Below are 23,895 nucleotides of genomic sequence, written 5' to 3'. Positions count from 1 at the left end.
CTAGTCCTATAGAGGACACTAGATAATACGGATCTCTTAGATGGTAAATCCGTTGTGTCAAATTCGGATTTTAGATGTCCAACCAAAAACATTTCGGAATTGTCAATTTTGTACTAATATTGACTGAGTTTAGAATGTTGACAAAGTTGGGGGACTTTTTGAGGACGATTCGCAAGGTCTAAGCCTCAACAAAATTTTTTTTTACTTTTGATTAAATTTTTTACAGACATTAATCTACCATGTAAAATGGTGAGAACTAGTTTTCATTTTTTGGACCACCCTAATGCACATATATTGAATATCTACTGTACCAAGAGTACTTGAAGCAAACACACTGTAACACTTTGTTGCAGTGTTTACATAAACAAAGGTCCGGTCAAAAACCTAAGTGGCCGAAACATGAGTCGATCGGCGCGCTCACAGAAAGTGCAAGTGTCAGCATTCTGTTACACACGCCGGTCGCTCAGCCAAACTCAAGTACATACATATACCCTCGCGCTCCAGCTAAAGAGAGCATAATTAAATACACTAATATATATAAGATATACATAGCCGTCTCTCTGCCGTCCAACTGTGGGCAGCGCAGCTACGAGACTTAGGCTTACTTAGAACCTAAGGAAAATTGTTAAATCAGAAACAACTTGACGTTGGAAGCGTCACTAATGCTGCTCCTGATTACAAATAAAGAATATTCAAAATATAAAAGGATCTGGACCTGGATCTGGAGCTCACACAGTATAAGCAATAGAGCGACGATATGCCTAACACAATAGCGCCGCCAAATGTACACCTCCGTAGGCCAGCTGTTGATTTGTATAGCAGTCCTGTGGCAGATCCTGCAATAACTGTGTTTATATAGTCATCCTCCCCACGGATGAACTGTAACAACACCCCACACGCCGAATAAAGTACCGCAAGTGTACCCAACGTGTTCGCCGTGCACGAACCTTGCTTCATAACGTGATTAATTAACTGCGTTCGTCGAAGTTTTCCAGTCTGTTTGGGCGCCTTGGTGACTTTGATACCAGTATAGACACCTGCCATCCGCCGATTCCGCCTCCAATCATCACAGAAGTGCCTATTTGTGAGAAGGCAAGCTCGAAACGCCCACGCTGTTTATTGGCACCCTCGGGAAATATGAATTCTTCCGGAGCCCCCACCAAAGAAGTAACAACCTGTGCAGCCAGCACCGGTGCCCCACCACAGAAGTACAGCCTGTGCAGCCAGCACCGGGCACACCAAGCCAGACCAAGGAAGAGTGAACCGACAGCGCTACCAAGAGCGCTGCACTGCGTTGCAAAATTTTTTTAATTGCACTGCGATGCATATTTTTTCATTTATTTCATAAAAACAAATGTTAAAATTGAGCGAATTGAAAACCATACACAAAATAGGCAGGAAATTATATGTCAAATATAATAATAAAAAAACAGTCAAATCAAAATTATTCAAATCAAACTAATTGTTAATGAATAACATTAACAAAATTTACGAATTAATTCAAAAATCTAAAATATTTGACAGACCAAGATATATATTAAGAATACCAACCCCAAAGATGGGTTTAATAGATACAAAAACAGTGGATTCCACTGCAAATGTTATTAATAAAGCAGAGTCAAATAACATTGACTTAGAATTAGTTCATACATTGTTAATAATAATTGTTGTTATAATGTGCGCAAATTGTTTCTATAAACTTTATAAATTGATAATAAATGTCTTAAGAAGAAATATATGAGCCAGGCAAATAATCTGGACAAAATTTAAAAAAACAAGAAAGGAAGTTAGCTTCGGCAAGCTGAAGCTTATATACCCTTGCAGCTATAGTAATTAAATTTAAAAACACAAAAAATGATATTCCCAATAGTTACTCTACGAGTAACGGGTATAATAAACTAGTCATTAGGTTATTATACCCGTTACTCGTAGAGTAAAAGGGTATACTAGATTCGTCGGAAAGTATGTAACAGGCAGAAGGAAGCGTTTCCGACCCCATAAAGTATATATATTCTTGATCAGGATCACTAGCCGAGTCGATCTAGCCATGTCCGTCTGTCCGTCTGTCCGTCTCTCCGGATGAACGCTGAGATCTTGGAAACTATGAGAGCTAGGCTATTGAGATTTGGCGTGCAGGTTCCTGAGCTTCTTACGCAGCGCAAGTTTGTTTCAGTAAAGTGCCACGCCCACTTTTACGCCCACAAGCCGCCCAAAACTGTGGCTCCTACAGTTTTGATGCTAGAATAAAAATTTAAACTGAAATGTATTGTTCTCATCAATACCTATCGATTGACCTAAAAAAAAGTTTGCCACACCCACTTTATCGCCCACAAACCGCACTCAAACTTCAAAAAATCGTAAATATGAACGTGGATATCTCGGAAACTATCAAAGATAGAGAATCAGGATTTCAGATTTAGATTCCGTAGCTTTGTACGCAGCGCAATTTTGTATCGCGAATATGCCACGCCCACTATAACGCCCACAAACCGCCCAAGCCTGTGGCGCCCACAACTTTCATGCTAGATACAAAATTTTAACTGAACTGTATCGGTCTCGTCAATACCTATCGATTGACCCAAAAAAAAAATTTGCCACGCCCACCCTAACGCCCATAACGCTTAAATCTGTCTACCGCCGGTAGGTGGCGCATTTCAGTCTTGCTTTGCTGCTTGCTTATTTCCATTTCCCTTTGGTCCCTTTAGCTGAGTAACGGGTATCTGATAGTCGAGGCACTCGACTATAGCGTTCTTTCTTGTTTGTGGTTCCTTTTATTTGCAAGATTGCTGAGAGCGTGGACTGAGAACGAGAGAGAGTGTCGACTCAGCCGAGTGTGGCGCGGTCATGGTCTAGGTCAAGGACTCTGAGAGAGAGAGAGAGAAGGACCAAAAAGGAATTGCAAATGAGAGAGAGAGAAAAGAAAGGAATTTGCAATTGGATGAGGCAATACCTTTTGACGTGTGTCAGAAGAAGCCGGCAGAAAGAAGCCGACTTCACTTTGCTTTTGATATCTAAACGGAGAAGACGTTGACTGCGACTCACTACGCAACTGCAGCAAAAATGCAAGAAGGAGACCAGCAAATGTCTCAGTCCCTGACATATACTTTATGGGGTCGGAAACGTCTCCTTCACTGCGTTGCAAACTTCTGACTGAAATCATTATACCCTCTGCAAGGGTATAAAAGCACCGAAGCTATAATTTGTTTCATATTATTTTCCCACCAATTTACCGATCGTCCCTATGGCAGCTATATGATACATATAGTCGTCCGATTTTGATAAAATTAAATTCGAAATTCAAAACTAATTAAAAATGTTATTTCCAAGCTTAGGAGGTTATATGTTAAACAAGGAAGAACGCTATAGTCGAGTACCTCGACTATCAGATACCCGTTACTCAGCTAAAGGGACCAAAGGAAAATGGAGATATGCAAGCAGCAAATGCGCCACCTACCGGCGGTAGACAGATTTAAGCGTTGTGGGCGTTAGAGTGGGCGTGGCAAAGTTTTTTTTAAATCAATCGATAGGTATTGACGAGACCAATACATTTCAGTTTAAATTTTTTATCTACCATGAAAATTGTGGGCGCCACAGACTTGGGCGGTTTGTGGGCGTTGGAGTGGGCGTGGCATATTCGCGTAATAAACTTGCGCTGCGCTCAAGCCTACGGAATCTAAATCTGAAATCTCGTTTCTCTATCTTTGATATTTTCCGAGATATCCGCGTTCATATTTACGATTTTTTGAAGTTTGTGGGCGGTTTGTGGGCGTTAAAGTGGGCGTGGCAAACTTTTTTTAGGTCAGTCGGTAGGTATTGATGAGAACAATACATTTCAGTTAAAATTTTTGTTCTAGCATCAAAACTGTAGGAGCCACAGCTTTGGGCGGTTTGTGGGCGTTAGAGTGGGCGTGGCACTCTTTTGAAACAAACTTGCGCTGCGCAGGAATCTCAGGAATCTGCATGCCTAATCTCAGTATTGTAGCTCTTATAGTTTCCAAGATCTCAGCGTTCATACGGACAGACGGACAGACGGACAGACGGACAGACGGACAGACGGACATGGCTAGATCGACTCGGCTAGTGATCCTGATCAAGAATATATATACTTTATGGGGTCGGAAACGCTTCCTTCTGCCTGTTACATACTTTCCGACGAATCTAGTATACCCTTTTACTCTACGAGTAACGGGTATAAAAACACCGAAGCTATAATTTATTTCATATTATTTCCCCACCAATTTTACGATCGTTCCTTTGGCAGCTATATGATATAGTCGTCCGATTTTGATAAGATTAAATTCGAAATTCAGAATGAATTAAAAAATGTTATTTCCATTATTTATAACCGAAGTTATAATTTGTTTCATATTATTTTCCCACCGATTTTACGATCGTTCCTGTGGCAGCTATATGATACAATACAAAAACACTTCTTAACGAGGTAAAAAGTAGTGGCGAACGCGCCTTTATTAAAAATTTCTGATATCAACAATTGTGACGAAAAATGATATTACATTCGATAAAATAAATAAACTATATTAAATTTATGATTTCGGTCCGCAACAGTAAATATTTATTTACCTACTAGTAAATTTTCTGTTTTAGCGTTCCGAATACATAAATTTAATAAAGTTTATTTATTTTATCGAATGTAATATCATTTTTCGTCACAATTGTTGATATCAGACATTTTTGTTAATGGCGCGTTCGCCACTACTTTTTACCTCGTTAAGAGGTTTTTTTGTATGATATCAGAAGTTTTTTTTGCTCAAGAGTTTAAGTACCCCAATATCATGACTAGGAGTCGTTCCCATCTGCTTGGCTATTGAAAAACCAAACACACAGATTCGACCCCTAATCTTAGCTGAACGCCACCTTGAATTAGGCACAACAAGTTTTATCGCTTCAATTAACTATTTTAATAGCTCCAATCATCACAGAAGTGCCTATTTGTGAGAAGGCAAGCTCGAAACGCCCACGCTGTTTATTGGCACCCTCGGGAAATATGAATTCTTCCGGAGCCCCCACCAAAGAAGTAACAACCTGTGCAGCCAGCACCGGTGCCCCACCACAGAAGTACAGCCTGTGCAGCCAGCACCGGGCACACCAAGCCAGACCAAGGAAGAGTGAACCGACAGCGCTACCAAGAGCGCTGCACTGCGTTGCAAAATTTTTTTAATTGCACTGCGATGCATATTTTTTCATTTATTTCATAAAAACAAATGTTAAAATTGAGCGAATTGAAAACCATACACAAAATAGGCAGGAAATTATATGTCAAATATAATAATAAAAAAACAGTCAAATCAAAATTATTCAAATCAAACTAATTGTTAATGAATAACATTAACAAAATTTACGAATTAATTCAAAAATCTAAAATATTTGACAGACCAAGATATATATTAAGAATACCAACCCCAAAGATGGGTTTAATAGATACAAAAACAGTGGATTCCACTGCAAATGTTATTAATAAAGCAGAGTCAAATAACATTGACTTAGAATTAGTTCATACATTGTTAATAATAATTGTTGTTATAATGTGCGCAAATTGTTTCTATAAACTTTATAAATTGATAATAAATGTCTTAAGAAGAAATATATGAGCCAGGCAAATAATCTGGACAAAATTTAAAAAAACAAGAAAGGAAGTTAGCTTCGGCAAGCTGAAGCTTATATACCCTTGCAGCTATAGTAATTAAATTTAAAAACACAAAAAATGATATTCCCAATAGTTACTCTACGAGTAACGGGTATAATAAACTAGTCATTAGGTTATTATACCCGTTACTCGTAGAGTAAAAGGGTATACTAGATTCGTCGGAAAGTATGTAACAGGCAGAAGGAAGCGTTTCCGACCCCATAAAGTATATATATTCTTGATCAGGATCACTAGCCGAGTCGATCTAGCCATGTCCGTCTGTCCGTCTGTCCGTCTCTCCGGATGAACGCTGAGATCTTGGAAACTATGAGAGCTAGGCTATTGAGATTTGGCGTGCAGGTTCCTGAGCTTCTTACGCAGCGCAAGTTTGTTTCAGTAAAGTGCCACGCCCACTTTTACGCCCACAAGCCGCCCAAAACTGTGGCTCCTACAGTTTTGATGCTAGAATAAAAATTTAAACTGAAATGTATTGTTCTCATCAATACCTATCGATTGACCTAAAAAAAAGTTTGCCACACCCACTTTATCGCCCACAAACCGCACTCAAACTTCAAAAAATCGTAAATATGAACGTGGATATCTCGGAAACTATCAAAGATAGAGAATCAGGATTTCAGATTTAGATTCCGTAGCTTTGTACGCAGCGCAATTTTGTATCGCGAATATGCCACGCCCACTATAACGCCCACAAACCGCCCAAGCCTGTGGCGCCCACAACTTTCATGCTAGATACAAAATTTTAACTGAACTGTATCGGTCTCGTCAATACCTATCGATTGACCCAAAAAAAAAATTTGCCACGCCCACCCTAACGCCCATAACGCTTAAATCTGTCTACCGCCGGTAGGTGGCGCATTTCAGTCTTGCTTTGCTGCTTGCTTATTTCCATTTCCCTTTGGTCCCTTTAGCTGAGTAACGGGTATCTGATAGTCGAGGCACTCGACTATAGCGTTCTTTCTTGTTTGTGGTTCCTTTTATTTGCACAATTGCTGAGAGCGTGGACTGAGAACGAGAGAGAGTGTCGACTCAGCCGAGTGTGGCGCGGTCATGGTCTAGGTCAAGGACTCTGAGAGAGAGAGAGAGAAGGACTAAAAAGGAATTGCAAATGAGAGAGAGAGAAAAGAAAGGAATTTGCAATTGGATGAGGCAATACCTTTTGACGTGTGTCAGAAGAAGCCGGCAGAAAGAAGCCGACTTCACTTTGCTTTTGATATCTAAACGGAGAAGACGTTGACTGCGACTCACTACGCAACTGCAGCAAAAATGCAAGAAGGAGACCAGCAAATGTCTCAGTCCCTGACATATACTTTATGGGGTCGGAAACGTCTCCTTCACTGCGTTGCAAACTTCTGACTGAAATATACCCTCTGCAAGGGTATAAAAGCACCGAAGCTATAATTTGTTTCATATTATTTTCCCACCAATTTACCGATCGTCCCTATGGCGCTATATGATACATATAGTCGTCCGATTTTGATAAAATTAAATTCGAAATTCAAAACTAATTAAAAATGTTATTTCCAAGCTTAGGAGGTTATATGTTAAACAAGGAAGAACGCTATAGTCGAGTACCTCGACTATCAGATACCCGTTACTCAGCTTAAGGGACCAAAGGAAAGTGGAGATATGCAAGCAGCAAATGCGCCACCTACCGGCGGTATACAGACTTAAGCGTTGTGGGCGTTAGAGTGGGCGTGGCAAACTTTTTTTTTTATCAATCGATAGGTATTGACGAGACCAATACACTTCAGTTAAAATTTTTTATCTAGCATGAAAATTGTGGGCGCCACAGATTTGGGCGGTTTGTGGGCGTTGGAGTGGGCGTGGCATATTCGCGTAACATACTTGCGCTGCGCTCAAGCCCACGGAATCTAAATCTGAAATCCCGTTTCTCTATCTTTGATATTTTCCGAGATATCCGCGTTCATATTTACGATTTTTTGAAGTTTGTGGGCGGTTTGTGGGCGTTACAGTGGGCGTGGCAAACTTTTTTTTTGGGTCAATCGGTAGGTATTGATGAGAACAATACATTTCAGTTAAAATTTTTGTTCTAGCATCAAAACTGTAGGAGCCACAGTTTTGGGCGGTTTGTGGGCGTTAGAGTGGGCGTGGCACTCTTCTGAAACAAACTTGCGCTGCGCAGGAATCTCAGGAATCTGCATGCCTAATCTCAGTATTGTAGCTCTTATAGTTTCCGAGATCTCAGCGTTCATACGGACAGACGGACAGACGGACATGGCTAGATCGACTCGGCTAGTGATCCTGATCAAGAATATATATACTTTATGGGGTCGGAAACGCTTCCTTCTGCCTGTTACATACTTTCCGACGAATCTAGTATACCCTTTTACTCTACGAGTAACGGGTATAAAAACACCGAAGCTATAATTTATTTCATATTATTTCCCCACCAATTTTACGATCGTTCCTTTGGCAGCTATATGATATAGTCGTCCGATTTTGATAAGATTAAATTCGAAATTCAGAATGAATTAAAAAATGTTATTTCCATTATTTATAACCGAAGTTATAATTTGTTTCATATTATTTTCCCACCGATTTTACGATCGTTCCTGTGGCAGCTATATGATACAATACAAAAACACTTCTTAACGAGGTAAAAAGTAGTGGCGAACGCGCCTTTATCAAAAATTTCTGATATCAACAATTGTGACGAAAAATGATATTACATTCGATAAAATAAATAAACTATATTAAATTTATGATTTCGGTCCGCAACAGTAAATATTTATTTACCTACTAGTAAATTTTCTGTTTTAGCGTTCCGAATACATAAATTTAATAAAGTTTATTTATTTTATCGAATGTAATATCATTTTTCGTCACAATTGTTGATATCAGACATTTTTGTTAAAGGCGCGTTCGCCACTACTTTTTACCTCGTTAATAGGTTTTTTTGTATGATATCAGAAGTTTTTTTTGCTCAAGAGTTTAAGTACCCCAATATCATGACTAGGAGTCGTCCCCATCTGCTTGGCTATTGAAAAACCAAACACACAGATTCGACCCCTAATCTTAGCTGAACGCCACCTTGAATTAGGCACAACAAGTTTTATCGCTTCAATTAACTATTTTAATAGCACAAGTTTGGAATCTCAAGGGCTGTATAGTTTCAGATTCCAAGAGAAATCTGTCGTTTCTTACATTTCCCGCCGAACTAGCGGGTTTTTCCAAAGTGGTAGAACAAATAGTTCAAGTTATCTATTTCGTTTAGCTTCATGCAAGTGAAGGACCCTAAAACCATAACAGATTTTCCGTTTGAAAAAATCTAATAAGAATATTTTTCATCAAATAGGTTTTTTTCTTGTTTATTCCAATAAGTTTGAAATATTTCGTATACGGAGCTGAAACGAGTTACACTTTTTATTGCTTAATATCTTACAAACGGTAATTTTTAGGGCAAAAAGTGTTATAGGTTAAAAGTCGAGGAATCTTAAGGGCTAAATGATTTAAAATTTAAAAAGAAATCGTTCGACTCAATTTTGAGAAAATGGTCAAAAAGTGGTTTTAAAAAATAGCTTTTTGTCATAACTCTAAATCTATTATATTCAGAAAATTTTACTTTATGAAGCGTATTTAGCAAATTAAATTATCTTTTCAGAGATATATAGCACGTTTCTGTAGCATTAGTTGTTTAGATGCTATAAGCATTTTAAATCTGCTTTTTTTTTGATTTCCGCTAAACTAGCGGGTTTTTCGTAGAACAAACGTTTTCTATTTCAAGCAAAACCCTAAAACTAAGATGGGATGCATACAAACCCACAAAAAAAGAGACAAACATTTTCATTTTGGGAAGAGGAATCTTGTTTTTTGAATTACTTTTGAACAGGACATCGGATTTCAAAAAATGAGGTGTCATTCGACGCGTATTCTCAGTAAGAATAAAGCTGGCTAAACAGCCGGGGGTTTTTATCCCCACAGTATCCAGTAGCTCCAATTTTCTAAATTTTTACTTTTACTATTTTGCTCCCAAACAAATCTATATTTCGAAGGTCTAAGTATGTTACCTTCTTAGTTTTTGCGATACCTTTCGATTGGTGTACCACTCGTTACGATCGGACCATAATGGCAGATTTTCAATTCTGCGGCTATATATGTATAGTAGTTGTCTTCGCACGCTCTCTTCGCGATCCGCCATTACGTGTATTGCCGTCCACAGAGATATGTAATTCTAAACAAGAAAGGAAGTTAGCTAGGCAAGCCGAAGCTTATATACCCTTGCAGCTATAATTATTAAATTTAAAAACACAAAAAATAATATTCCCAATAGTATAAGATAATATGTCAAAAAACACCGAAGCTATAATTTGTTTCATATTATTTTCCTACCAATTTTCCGATCGTTCCTATGGCAGCCATATGATATAGTCTTCCGATATTGATAAAATTAAATTCGAAATTCAGAACTAATTAAAAACTGTTATTTCCATGCGTTTGAGGTTATATGTTGAAAAACACCGAAGCTATAATTTGTTTCATATTATTTTTCCACCAATTTTCCGATCGTTCCTATGGCAGCTATATGATATAGTCGTCCGATTTCGATAAAATTTAATTCAAAATTCAAAACTAATTAAAAAATGTTATTTCCAAGCTTAGGAGGTTATATGCCAAAAAACACCAAAGATACAGTGGTCGGCATAAGTATTTTGACAAAACATAAGTGGAATATACTCATAATTTGAACTTACTTCTTGTAAACTTTGGCATCAATAGAAAGGTAATTTGAATGCCGTTTGAATGATACAATACATTTCTTAACCCATTCAGTACTTATTGAAAAGGACGAATTTGTGTAAACATCTACTTTTAAACTTTTTCCTCGACTTGAAAACTTAAATTTTTTGATGCAAAAAGTTTCTTCAAACAAAAATAATAGTAACTGCAAAAAGAATTTTTCAAAAATCATTTTATTTATTTTTTTTATGATTTTTTGAAGGTGACAATGTCCGAAAAAATTTGTATGAAAAATAAAAATAAAAATATGGCTGTTTTTAAGCATTTTCAAAAAATCATAAAAAATATAAGAAAAAGGATTTTTGAAAAATTCTTTTTGCAGTTACTATTATTTTTGTTTGAAAAAACTTTTTGCATCAAAAAAATTAAATTTTCAAGTCGAGGAAAAAAGTTTTAAAAAAAAATTTAAAAGTTCATTTACACAAATTTTTCTTTTCAATAAATACTGAATGGGTTAAGAAATGTATTGCATTATTCAAACGGCATTTAAATTACCTTTCCATTGATGCCTATAGTTTACAAGAAGTAAATTCAAGTTATGAGTATATTTAACTTTTGTTTTGTCAAAATACATATGCCGACCAGTGTATAATTAAAAAAAATTTTTTTTCCGATTATTCCTATGGGAGCTATAAGATATAGTTGTCCGATCCGGCTGGTTCCAACTTATATACTACCTGCAAAAGATATAAGACTTTTGGGAAAGTTTCAGCCCGATAGCTTTAAAACTGAGAGACTAGTTTGCGTAGAAACGGACGGACAGACGGACAGACGGACAGACGGACATGGCTAGATCGACTCGTCTAGTCATGCTGATCAAGAATATATATACTTTATGGGGTCGGAAACGTCTCCTTCACTGCGTTGCAAACTTCTGACTGAAATCAATATACCCTCTGCAAGGGTATAAAAATGTTATTTCCAAAGAAGGGAGGTAACATGTTAAAAAACACCAAAGAAATAATTTTCTAACATTTTTTTTCCGATTATTCCTATGGGAGCTATAATATATAGTTGTCCGATCCTGCTGGTTCCGACTTATATACTACCTGCAAAAAAAATAAGACTTTTGGAAAAGTTTCAGCCCGATAGCTTTAAAACTGAGAGACTAGTTTGCGTAGAAACGGACGGACAGACGGACATGGCTAGATCGACTTGTCTAGTGATGCTAATCAAGAATATATATACTTTATGGGGTCGGAAACGTCTCCTTCACTGCGTTGCAAACTTCTGACTGAAATCATTATACCCTCTGCAAGGGTATAAATATATAGCACAAACAACATTAAAAGAAAAATAATTCTGTAATCAAATTTTAAAATTTAAGAAAATGGAATAAAACAAAAATAAATAAATAAAAATATATTAACTAAAAATGGCTACACTTAAGGCAATTAGAGACACATATGATAGGAACGCTCATTTTAAAGAAAGAATTCTGCAATTAGTTTGAGCAACTTCAGTAAGCATTTATGAATTAGAAAATTTATATATTGAAACATTTAATTTAGATACTTCTCCACTAATTCATTGCACAAGCACCCAAAAGGGAATTGTATTATCTACCATTCCAGGTGTACAAGTTAGATCAGCAGTAGACGAAACCCCAATACTAGGTAGAGCAATAGTAATGATGGTTTTTAAGAAATAATTCATCTCCGCAATATAATAGAATGGAATGAATTATATAAGCAAATAAATAACATAAAAGTTGACTTTAATAAATCATATAAGTCACTTACTCAAAACAGGCCAATTCAAAAAAATACCTTTATAAAACATGTGGAAATTCTAGTAAAATGCTTTAATGAAGCACGAATACTAATACATGGCCAGAGGGAAAAATTAAATCAAGATCATTGGTCCCAAGTATCAAAATTCTTGATCAGACTACGATCTAATTTAATATCAATTAAACAAAAGTTCGGTTTAGACATATCAGTACCGACTATAACACTTCCCTAACAGTTGAAACTGGTGATGAACCGGAATCAACAAAATAAACTGACTGACCAAATAGAATCAGAAGACCTTACAGAAACAAATCCTAGAATAGAAAAGCAAGATTTAAATAATCTTACTATTCCAGCTGTTTTAATGTCAGATCTGGATAATTCTACAGATTCTGATGATAGTTCAAGCATAATAGAAAATAAATTAAGAAACAATATCACAATGGCACAATCTAATATTAATTTTATTAATACAGCATCCAAGCTTATACCAGTTTTCGATGGTAAAGCTGAAAACTTAACAAGTTTTATTGATGCATTACAAATAATAGAATCAATAAAAGGTGAGCACGAACAATTAGCAGTTTCCATAATAAAAACAAAGCTAAAAGGTGTCGCCAGAAATCTAATCGGAAATTAAACAACAATAACTGAAGTCATTTCCAGATTAAAAAGCAAAGTCAAAGGCGAAACTGTAGAAGTGTTGTCAACAAAACTGATGAACCTACAGCAACGCAATAAAACTGCTAACCAGTACGCACAAGAGGTTGAGCAGATGACAAAATCGTTAGAAGGTTCATATATAACAGATGGCTTACCCCTAGAGTTAGCCAGAAGTTATTCCACTCAGCATGCAGTCAAAGCAATGACTAAAAATTGTACAATCGATAAGGTTAAACTTATCATGCAAGCTGGTACCTTCAATACTATGAATGATGCCATATCAAAAGTTAAGCGTTATGGTCGTTAGAGTGAAGTAGAGACGAGACCAATACATTTCAGCTAAAATTTCTTGTTTAGCTGTTCAACGCGATGACAAGACTGGGCTGCTTCCCAAAGAGGTGGAAAAGTTAATCATCATAATGATACCAAAACCAGGAAAAGACCACACGCTCACCTCCTTATACAGACCGATAAGTTTACTTTCTTGTCTATCAAAACTCTTTGAAAATTGCCTGAATCATACCCTACTTCAGAAGACATAATAGTATCCCAGCACATCATTCGGCTTTCGCGAAAATCATGGAACTATCGAACAAGTGAACCGCATAACATCAGAAATTCGAAGTGCATTTGAAAATAGGGAATAATGCACTGCGGTATTTTTGGACGTCTCTCAAGCATTCGACAGAGTATGGCTTGACGGTCTAATGCATAAAATCAAAATAATACTCCCTAATAACACGCATAAACTCTTGAAGTCATGTCTTTACAACAGGATATTTGTTGTGAGATGCAATACTTCCATGTCAGCTGAACATAAAATCGAAGCTGGAGTTCCTCAAGGCAGCGTTCTCGGGCCAACTTTATACCTACTCAACACTTCTGATATTCCTACGAGCAGACAACTGACTATGTCTACGTTTGCCGACGACACCGCGATCCTCAGCCGATCTAAATGTCCACAACAAGCATCAGCGCAACTTGCGGCCCATCTAGGTGTAGTAGAGAAATGGCTCTCAGAATGGCGTAAAGTAAATTAGCAAAAATGTAAACAAGTAACCTTTACCTTAAATAGACGAAATTGCCCAAACTTTACACTAAACAACACCGTGCTTCCTCAGTCAGATGAAGTAACATATCTTGGCGTACATCTCGACAGACGGCTTACCTGGCGCATGCATGTTGAACTCACCTAAGGCTGAAGGCAAACAGTCTGCATTGGCTTATAAACTCCCGCTCTCCCCTTAGTCTGGACTACTAGGTCCTTCCTTACAACTCCGTTTTGAAACCAATCAGGACTTATGGCTCCCAGTTGTGGGGGAGCGCCAGCAACAGCAACGTAGAAATCGTGCAAAGAGCCCAAGGAAAAATCCTGAGAACTATCACCGGGGCACCGTGGTACGTTCGGAGTGGAAATATTAAGAGAGATTTAAGATTTTAACACATTTTGTTACTCTCGTAAGAGAAGATTCAAAATAAACAACCAAAGTAAAAACAAAAAAAAAAAACACTATAGTCGAGTACCTCGACTATCAGATACCCGTTACTCAGCTAAAGGGACCAAAGAGAAATGGAGATATGCACGCAGCAAAGCGAGATTGAAATGCGCCACCTACCGGCGGTAGACAGATTTAAACGTTATGGGCGTTAGAGTGGGCGTTTTTTGGATCAATCGATAGGTATTGACGAGACCAAAATATTTCAGTTACAATTTTTTATCTAGCATGAAAATTGTGGGCGCCACAGGTTTGGGCGGTTTGTTTGCGTTAGAGTGGGCGTGGCATATTCGCGTAACAAACTTGCGCTGCGCACAAAGCTACGGAATCTAAATCTGAGATCCCAATTCTCTATCTTTGATAGTTTTCGAGATATCCACGTTCATACTTACGATTTTTTGAAGTTTGTGGGCGGTTTGTGGGGCTTAAAGTGGGCGTGGCAAACTTTTTTTGGGTCAATAGGTATTAATGAGGACAATACATTTCAGTTAAAACTTTTATTCTAGCATCAAAACTGGAGGAGCCACAGTTTTGGGCGGCTTGTGGGCGTTAGAGTGGGCGTGGCACTCTGCTGAAACAAACTCGCGCTGCATAAGAAGCTCAGGAATCTGCACGCGAAATCTCAATAGCCTAGCTCTTATAGTTTCCGAGATCTCAGCGTTCATCCGGACGGACAGACGGAAATGTCTAGATCGACTCGGCTAGTGATCCTGATCAAGAATATATATACTTTATGGGGTCGGAAACGCTTCCTTCTGCCTGTTACATACTTTCCGACGAACATAGTATACCCTTTTACTCTATGAGTAACGGGTATAAAAATATCTTTCTGGGTTGGAGACATTTGTGGATGAGATGATTTTTTCTGGAAGCGCGCGAAGAGACGGAGTATGTGCTCCAAGGTCGTTGGGATCCGGAGATAACAGAGACAGCGGGCGCGAATTCAGCATCGCCTCGACTTCCGCAGTGATGGTACAAAGCTCTTGAAATGTGAGTCTTGAGTTCATTAGCGTTCTGTAAAGCAGACTCTTCGCGTTCTTTACCGGGGCCTCCCAAAGGCCTCCAACGTGCGCAGCTCTAGGAGGGATGAAATGGAATGTTATGAGATTGGTTGACGAATATGATGAAATAGCTTTTTGCGTAGCTTTGTCTTCCAAGAATTATTGTAGTTCACGGAGATGACTGGCAGCTCCGACAAAATTAGTTCCATTGTCGCATTACATATCCGACGGACTTGGTTTAAGTGCTGCGAGAAATGCCTTGGTTGACAAATCGGAGACGACTTCTATGTGCTCTGCCCTGGAGGCCAAAGAAATGAAGACGGCTAGATAGGACTTTGTGGGACCCCTTCCTCTGATGCGGAGGTACGTGTGGAACGGCCCGCAGAAGTCGACTCCACATTTCTGGAACGGTTGCTGTGGTTGCACTCGTTCTAGTGGCAGCGATCCCGTGAGTTGGTTCTCCAGTTTAGACTTAAACCGAACGCACGCCACAGAGGAACGCACCACTCGACTAGCGAGCTCTCTGGCATTAACGATCCGGTATTCCAGACGGATTAGCGCGACTAGAGCTGCCTGCATGACAATTCCGTAGACGCAAGTGCCGATGTTAGATCCAAGTGAAGTGCGCCTTGCTAGGAAGCAGAAGCAGGTGCCGTTCAGATTCAGGGATGTCGGCGTTCTGGAGTCGTCCTCCAACCCTGATGAGGGCATATCCTGCGGAGCTGTCGAGAAATGGAGTACAATATTTTAAATGACTTGTAAGCGGTTTAGCTTTCTGTAGCGAGCGAAAGTCTTCCAGAAACGATTGTTGCTGAATGTTGTAAACGATGCTGTACGGAGTTTGTCTGGGGTAAGCGATGCTTCGACAATTTTACCTCCCCGTGATATTGTTGCAAAGCAAAAGACGATGGTGCGGAGGCAACGAATGCAGGAACTAATGCGGGTGAAATGCTGGTGAACGTGATTGTTGTTCATAGTTTCACAGAATGCGCTCCTTCTTTGCTCTGCCTTGACAACTTCTAAGTTTATATCGATAGTTTCTGGAGACTTTGGTGGCCCAGTTGTGGTAGTCCCACGTGAGACAACGTCCGCCGGGTTGTTTCCACCGGGAACAAAGTTCCACTGGCCATCTGCAGTCCAATCTTGAATTTCTGATATGCGGTTACCGACGAAGAGTTACTGAGTGTTGATTTAGTCAATGGAGAACTATTTGTAAGTCCGTCCAAAAATATGCAGTGTACTTCATGTCCCCTAATAAGAGCTTTATATTTGCATACAGTAGGAGCTACTCTGGATTTGCCAGTCAGCAAATGAACTGCAATGTTTCTTGTCGATGTCTCCGATCGTAGATATAGTTGCAGAAACCATAAAGTTGAAGAGATCGAGGCTTGTGTTGGAGACAATCGACAAGGCCGACGCGATGGATAAAATTGTTCTTTTGGTAATAATCGTTGACTGGTTCCTTGGGGTGAATTTAACGAACAGTGTATTTTCATGTTGGTTCCAGTTAACATCGAGAGCGCTAGCTAATCCCTCACCACACGAACTGAGCTCCTTATAAGTGTGTACTTCCATGAATCCAGCGTTATTTGAGTGCCAGTTTGTAAGAGGCAAGTGCCCCCGACCTGGAGTGTTGGGCCAACGCATTGCAAGTCGTTCAGCGATGTTGAATTTGAAGTCCGACAAGAAGCGTCAAACACCACCCTGAGCTTGGTAAACCCACTAGTGGGTTTGAAAATGAAGTGGTATCCAACGAACTTCCCAGACGGCTTGGGTCATCCTTGAAGGGGAGTTTGACAATAATCCTACCGGCGCTGTCGAGACGCGTACCCATCCTGTACTGTTCCTCACAAATAGAATGCTCCGGCTTCTGAATATGCGGCGAATCGACAGCTTCCAGTTCCCAAAGACGTTTGAGATTGCGATCAATTGAACTTGCGTTGAGAGTTAAGCAAGTGGATAGTTCGTGACTTAGTCCAGTGATTCGATCCATTTTATTTTGGTCTGATGGTCGCACTTTTCCATGATCACGCAGATGAGCATTGCTTGTGATATTTGTGCATTAGATCCTAATGATAAGATTGAACTTTATGAGGCCGATGGAGGAGATGGTTAAATTTGTCTATGTTAGAGAGTTGCTCACGATTCACAAGTTGAAGAAAAGATTTGATAAAGTTCTTGTAATTCGTGTGATTTCTATCGAAGCGGGGGAATGCCAATGTTGGCAGTCGAGACGGCGTGCTGAAACTTGGTGCTGGGGTGTGGTCGAAGACCGTGCTGTGCAATTCCTCTCCGAGAAGGGTTTGAATTGTCAGCTTGGTGGTTACGTAACTGTCCTCCAAGTCTGCACGTCCATTCAATCTCCGACTGCACTAAAAGTTCTTGCTTAAAATATGACTCTAATATTCCCAAACGGCACTGAAGTTCATCTGTCGATTTTTTTTCGTCCTCTTCCTGGGTATTGACCATTCCTGTAATGCGAGTAATATTTCGCTTAATGCTTAATGTTTGCGAGCTGGCGCTTAAGAGTTTCCAATATATACGTTTACACTGTTGCGATGACGGTTTGCGAATGCGGAAACGAGTGCAAGTTGTGGTAAAAACGACGAACGAAGACGACGCGGTGAATGTGGCAAAGTGGCAACTCAGATCGGTAACTCCAAAGCGAAACGACGAAAGCTTAAAACTGTACCAGCAGCGGTAATTGGCGATGTGCAGGCAAACGAAGACAACAAATCGTTCGCAAAAGAGAGTGGCGAATAGGTCCCTTACTTTTGCGATTGGGTCGTTTGCCGTTAAGAAATTTGAGAATCGACTATTAATTTTTCGAATAGTTAATAACTTTTATGTTAAGGTATTTAACTTGCGATGTGCGTGACTGTGGAGTTGAAGTTCGATGGCGGTTATGACGACGTTGAGTTGTGATCGAGCGAATGATTTATCGGAGATGACTAGTTGCAATTGTTTATTAATTAATAATTTGTTAATTCATTGTTAATACAGTGTCCCACGTTGGGCGCCAAAAGGTTAAGTGCACAAAGCGATTTTTGTGCTGCATAAGATGATCAGGTTGGGGGCGCATAAACTAATACTCAAATATTAACCACAAGCGAAAAGAGAACCGTATTACTTTGATCTGGAACTGTAACTGAACCTTTATTAGCAGAAGAGTGATTACAGGGGTTGCTAACAGGGGACTACCAGAGTGCAAATATGTGGTCGATTATTAAATGAGATTATGTTTATATTATTGGGTACAAGAGAGACCAGCTGAGGTTAAGCTCGAGTTTGACCGAACAGTGAATACTTCGCTTATGTTTGTTTGTCGGTACGCTTGTTTGTCACCTTAACAATTTAATTTTAGACGATTTGCTAGAATAAATTTGTGGATATTGTAACGTTGCTTTTAATTTAGAAATATTCTAGCTGTAATTGTAGGTCGAGAAAAGAAGTTTAAATGGACTGTGAACTGTCTAAGAACGCTATAGTCGAGTACCTCGACTATCAGATACCTGTTACTCAGCTAAAGGGACCAAAGGGAAACGTAGATATATGCAAGCAGCAAAGCGAGATTAAAATGCGCCACCTACCCGTGATCTCAATATATGGTTATGTGGGCGTTTAAGTCAATCGATAGGTATTGACGAGGCCAACACATTTCAGTTAAAATGTATATTTAGCATCAAAATTGTGGGGGCCACAGGCCTGATGGGTTTGTGGGCGTTATAGTGGGCGTGGCATATTTCCGTAATAAACTTGCGCTGCTTACAAGGCTACGAAATCTAGATCTGAAATCCCAATTCTCTATCTTTGATAGTTTTCGAGATATCCGCGTTCATATTTATGATTTTTTTATGTTTGTAGACTGTTTAATTGTCACCATTTTACGCTTTGAGGTTGAATTCATAGTCAACTTTCTTGTGTTGTCGAAATCACGCTGGGTGGCACTCTGCTGAAACAAACTTGCGCTGCGTAAGAAGCTCAGGAATCTGCACGCCAAGTCTCAATAGCCTAGCTCTTATAGTTTCCGAGATCTCAGCGTTCATCCGGACGGGCAGACAGACGGACAGACGAACAGACGGAAAGACGGACATGGCTAGATCTACTCGGCTAGTGATCCTGATCAAGAATATGTATACTTTATGGGATCGGAAACGCTTCCTTCTGCCTGTTACATACTTTCCGACGAATATAGTATACCCTTTCACTCTACGAGTAACAGGTATAAAAAGTGATATGTGAAAATTGAGGAGACAATATCAAACGGGTATTGTTCCGTTTTTTTCTCTGCATGGGTAAAGGAAACTGGAATTAAATGCCGTTGCGTCGGAGTAGACTGTATTGGAAAGAGTAGTCAATGTGGACTGTATTAGAATCAAACAAAAACACTTCTTAACTAGGTAAAAAGGAGTGGTGAACGCACCTTTAACAAAAATTTGTGATATCAACAATTTTGACGAGAAATTATATTACATTCGATAAAATAAATACACTCGCAACAGTAAATATTTAGTTACCTACACGAAAATTTTCTGTTGTAGCTTGCCGAATACATAAATTTAATATAGTTTATTTATTTTATCGAATGTAATATCATTTTTCGTCACAATTGTTGATATCAGAAATTTTTGTTAAAGGCGCGTTCGCCACTACTTTTTACCTCGATAAGAGGTGTTTTTGTTTGATATCATAAGTTTATTTTTGCACAAGAGTTTAAGTACCCCAATACCATGACTAGGAGTCGTCCCCATGAATATTAAACTTTTTAATAACAAGTTTTATCGCTTCAATTACCTATTTTAATAGCACAAGTTTGGAATCTCAAGGGCTGTATAGTTTCAGATTCCAAGAAAAACCTGTCGTTTCTTATATTTCCCGCCGAACTAGCGGGTTTTTCCAAAGTGGTAGAACAAATAGATCATTCTTGTTTATTCCAATAAGTATGAAATATTTCGTATACTGAGCTGAAACGAGTGCACTTTTTATCCCTTTATATCTTCCAAACGGTAATTTTTAGGTCAAAAAGTGCTACAGATCAAAAGTTGAGGAATCTTAAGGGCTATATGATTTGAAATTTAAAAAGAAATCGTTGGACTCAATTTTTAGAAAATAGTCAAAAAGCGGTTTTAAGAAATATATTTTTGTCATAACTCTAAATCTATTAAATTCAGACAATTTTACTACATAAAGAGTATTTAGCAAATTAAATTATCTTTTCAGAGATATATAGCACGTTTCTTTAGTATTAGTTTTTTAGATACTATAAGCATTTTAAATCTGGCTTTTTTTTTTTGGATTTTCCGCTAAACTAGCGGGGTTTTTCAAAAGTCGTAGAACAAACGTTTTCTATTTCAAGCTACTTTATACACCCTTAGGGTTTCCAAAACCCTAAAACTAAGATAGGATGCATACAAACCCACAATTAAAGGGACAAACATTTTCATTTTGGGATGAAGAAGATAATCTTGTTTTTTGAATTACTTTTGAACGGGACATCGGATTTCAACAAATGAGGTGTCATTCGACGCGAATTCTCAGTAAGAATAAAACAAGCTAAACAGCTGGGGGCTTTTATCCCCACCGTATTCAGCACCTCCAATTTTCTAAATTTTTACTTTTACACTTTCACCGCTTTTTCTCAAAACAAATCTATATTTCGAAAGACTTGGTATGCAATCTTCTTCGCCACTACGTGTACTGCCGTCCATAGTGATATTTATGTAAAAATAAATACGCAGTTGGAACCCAGTAAAATTTAATAGTGCAGTCCTTAAGGAAAACTGTGGCTGAGTTATATATTACACACGATTAGAATTTAAAATGTATTTTAGAAATATATGACTTCAATAGTAGCACTGGAATATCTACTAGAATTTTTTAAAGTGTACAATTGTGGACAAAGGAAACTGGAATATTGTCGGGCATAAATAACGAAATTGAAAGTCATATATTAAATGCCCTTGGTCGGATTATTCACCTTTGGATTTAGACAGAATGTCAGGCGAAATAGGGTTCGGAAAACTGGCTGATGACCGGCAAATAGAAGTAAGCTTAACTTATCTGAAGCGGTTCAAGCTTGCTAGAAAAATCCAAAGAAACTCCAGGAATGGAAAATCCAGATTTTGAAATCCCGCTTCGACTAGACAAAAATGATCCCAAGAAAAATGATACGGGCTTTTTACGCGATGTGCGTGGGTGTTTATTGTGACACTTGGAAAATAGAACTGCTTAAGGCTAGCTTTACTCAAGCGCTCCAGAGCGGAGCAGTGAATTAGGGTTGAGATGGAGAGGAATATCGAAATGCAGTGCGAGCGCGCGAGATGTAGACATATGAAGAAAACTGCAGCTCGACACTGCCTCCAGAAAGACTACGTTCCTCCTATACCTCTTCTCAAATCGACCAGCCCAATCCTGTTCGGATACGATAGCCCAGAGAGTGAATGCGGCATGTGACGCAGTAATGGAAAAAGCCACCAAAGGTGCCACCATGATGAAAGGACGAAGTAGTCAGGGCGTGGAGAGACTACCTGTCGACCAGACGTAGATGTCAAAGAAGCCGAAGTCGTGGAAATCAGAAGCTACGGATATCAGCCTACAGAGCAAAAAAGAAAGCTAAAAAACAAACAAGGCATGCAGAAGAGCTGTGCGATGCGGCGTATGTACGGGATGGTCATGGGTTAGCTTAATAGGCAACCGACCCCAAATTGCCACTGGCACCTTGGCCACACTGCTCCCCAGGCAGCCCCACTTATTTGGCGATCTATTGGGGAAAAGCAACAATAACGAGGCTGAAGTACTGACAGCAATAAGGAAAAACAAAATAGCAAAATACCCTGGCTCTGATGATATCCCCAATGCTGTACTACCAACCATAGTGGCAGCTTACCATAGTATTTTGAAGGAGATGTACTGACTGGTTCTGGTTCCCGCGCCGGAAAAATTTAACGATGATTCATCTTCCTACAGACCCTATGTAAAAACATGGAAACATTTTTTGAGCAAATAATCGCAACCATCTCGAAAAGACTTCGACGAATACCTTTAATTTTGCCAACTGGAACATTGTCTTGCAAGCATGGGCGCACGGGCAACCTAGTAGCGGATTACTTCAAGGATAGATTGCTAACCTACCACTCAGACAGACTTCAAGGCCCAGTCTAGGGCCCGATACTATGGAACGCAATGTGCGAAGGGATACTAAGGCAAGCATTACCCGAAGGTAATGGTTTTAGGTACTAGGAAAGGTGCAGCGTGTCGATAGACATCCTCATGTACTGGCTCGCAGACAACGGTCTATCACTAGCCAAACACAAAACCGAGGCAGTGCTAATAAGCAAAAGAAGGACAGTGGAGAAGAAAACTATACAAGTATGTTCAACCACTATTGTATCAAGTCAATCAATACCTGGGGGTGCTGATCGACTACCATACCGATAGACCTCCTGGCCGCAGAGCGAAGGACTGAAAGCACAGACAGCAGGACTCAGCCAAGAAGCACAATCGAGGTATGGTAAAGGAGACGAGAAAACCGGATCAAAGGGCAGTGGACGAACAGGCTAATCCCTAGCCTAACCCCTTGGTTGCAGCGATGCCACGGACGGGTCGCCTTTTACCTTACGCAGATGATAACCGGTCACGCATGTTTCAAGAAATACTTCAATAGGCTTAAGCCTGAACCCCTGCTGCGACCACTGCGGCACAGAAACAATCGAAGACGCGGAGCTAGCTTTTTTTATCTGCCCGCAATACGCTGCCGCAATGTATTCTGACAGCTGATAATTTAATCAGCTGAATTCCGGACAAGCAAACCAAATAGGATGCGGTAGTCAACGTGGCCACGTATAGCCTGAAGAATCTAAGATGTCAGGATCGAAATCGACGAATCGAGTCATAAGGACAAGCGGCAACCTAACCATAAGCACTGACGATAACATCGCGATTTATCTCTTGTCAGTTTAGTGATCTTTGTATCAGAGACTTATTGCCACTGAAAGGGGTCACACTGACATTTGATGATATTGACATCCTACTAACATATTGATGACGGTTTTTTTTGGGTACACATACAACCAACATACACGCAGAGACCACAGACTCTTTAAGGACTCGTAATCTTTCACGAATCTTGCATGCTAAGTGGCCCTTGGGAAAGCAGCCACGTTCTGCCTGCCTTGCCACTAACGTACGCTAGATGTTCTTTGAAGGATAGCCTGTGGTCAATCATGACACCCAAGCAGTTTATGCTTGGGCCAGATTTAATTGTGACTTCTCCAATTGTGATTGCAGCCATCTTTACCTTCTTCCTGCTACTGATCACGACTGCTTTTGTGCTGTCCGCTGGCAGTGCGAGGCCCTTGGAATCGGGGCATGCTCTTCCACGTTCGTTCTGCACCTGTTAGATGCATGGCGAGCACAACTATGGCAACATCATCCGGGAGGCCAATAAGTTGTGCCCCTTAAAGCATCGTGATCTTCAGAATACCAAAACAATGGTCCTGGCTGGTTGACTTGTGGCTTGTGAACGCGGATTGCCAGACCGTTGGATGAAGCTGACAATGCGTTTCGAGGACACTGAAAAA

At 39.4% G+C, this 23,895-nt stretch overlaps 1 protein-coding gene across 1 annotated transcript; it reads right to left on the bottom strand.

The window, feature by feature from the left end:
* On the bottom strand, positions 1–21,765 carry LOC119562304 (mitochondrial import inner membrane translocase subunit Tim23-like). The gene is given in 4 exon segments (XM_037875460.1): positions 1–6; positions 733–1,043; positions 1,046–1,144; positions 21,702–21,765. Coding segments are annotated over 4 exon segments (480 nt in total).
* Between the last annotated feature and the right edge of the window lie 2,130 nt (positions 21,766–23,895).

The sequence above is a fragment of the Drosophila subpulchrella genome, unplaced genomic scaffold (genome assembly GCF_014743375.2).
Source record: "Drosophila subpulchrella strain 33 F10 #4 breed RU33 unplaced genomic scaffold, RU_Dsub_v1.1 Primary Assembly Seq42, whole genome shotgun sequence".
NCBI classification, from domain to species: Eukaryota; Metazoa; Arthropoda; class Insecta; order Diptera; family Drosophilidae; genus Drosophila; species Drosophila subpulchrella.
This window is presented reverse-complemented; position numbering and strand designations above follow the sequence as displayed.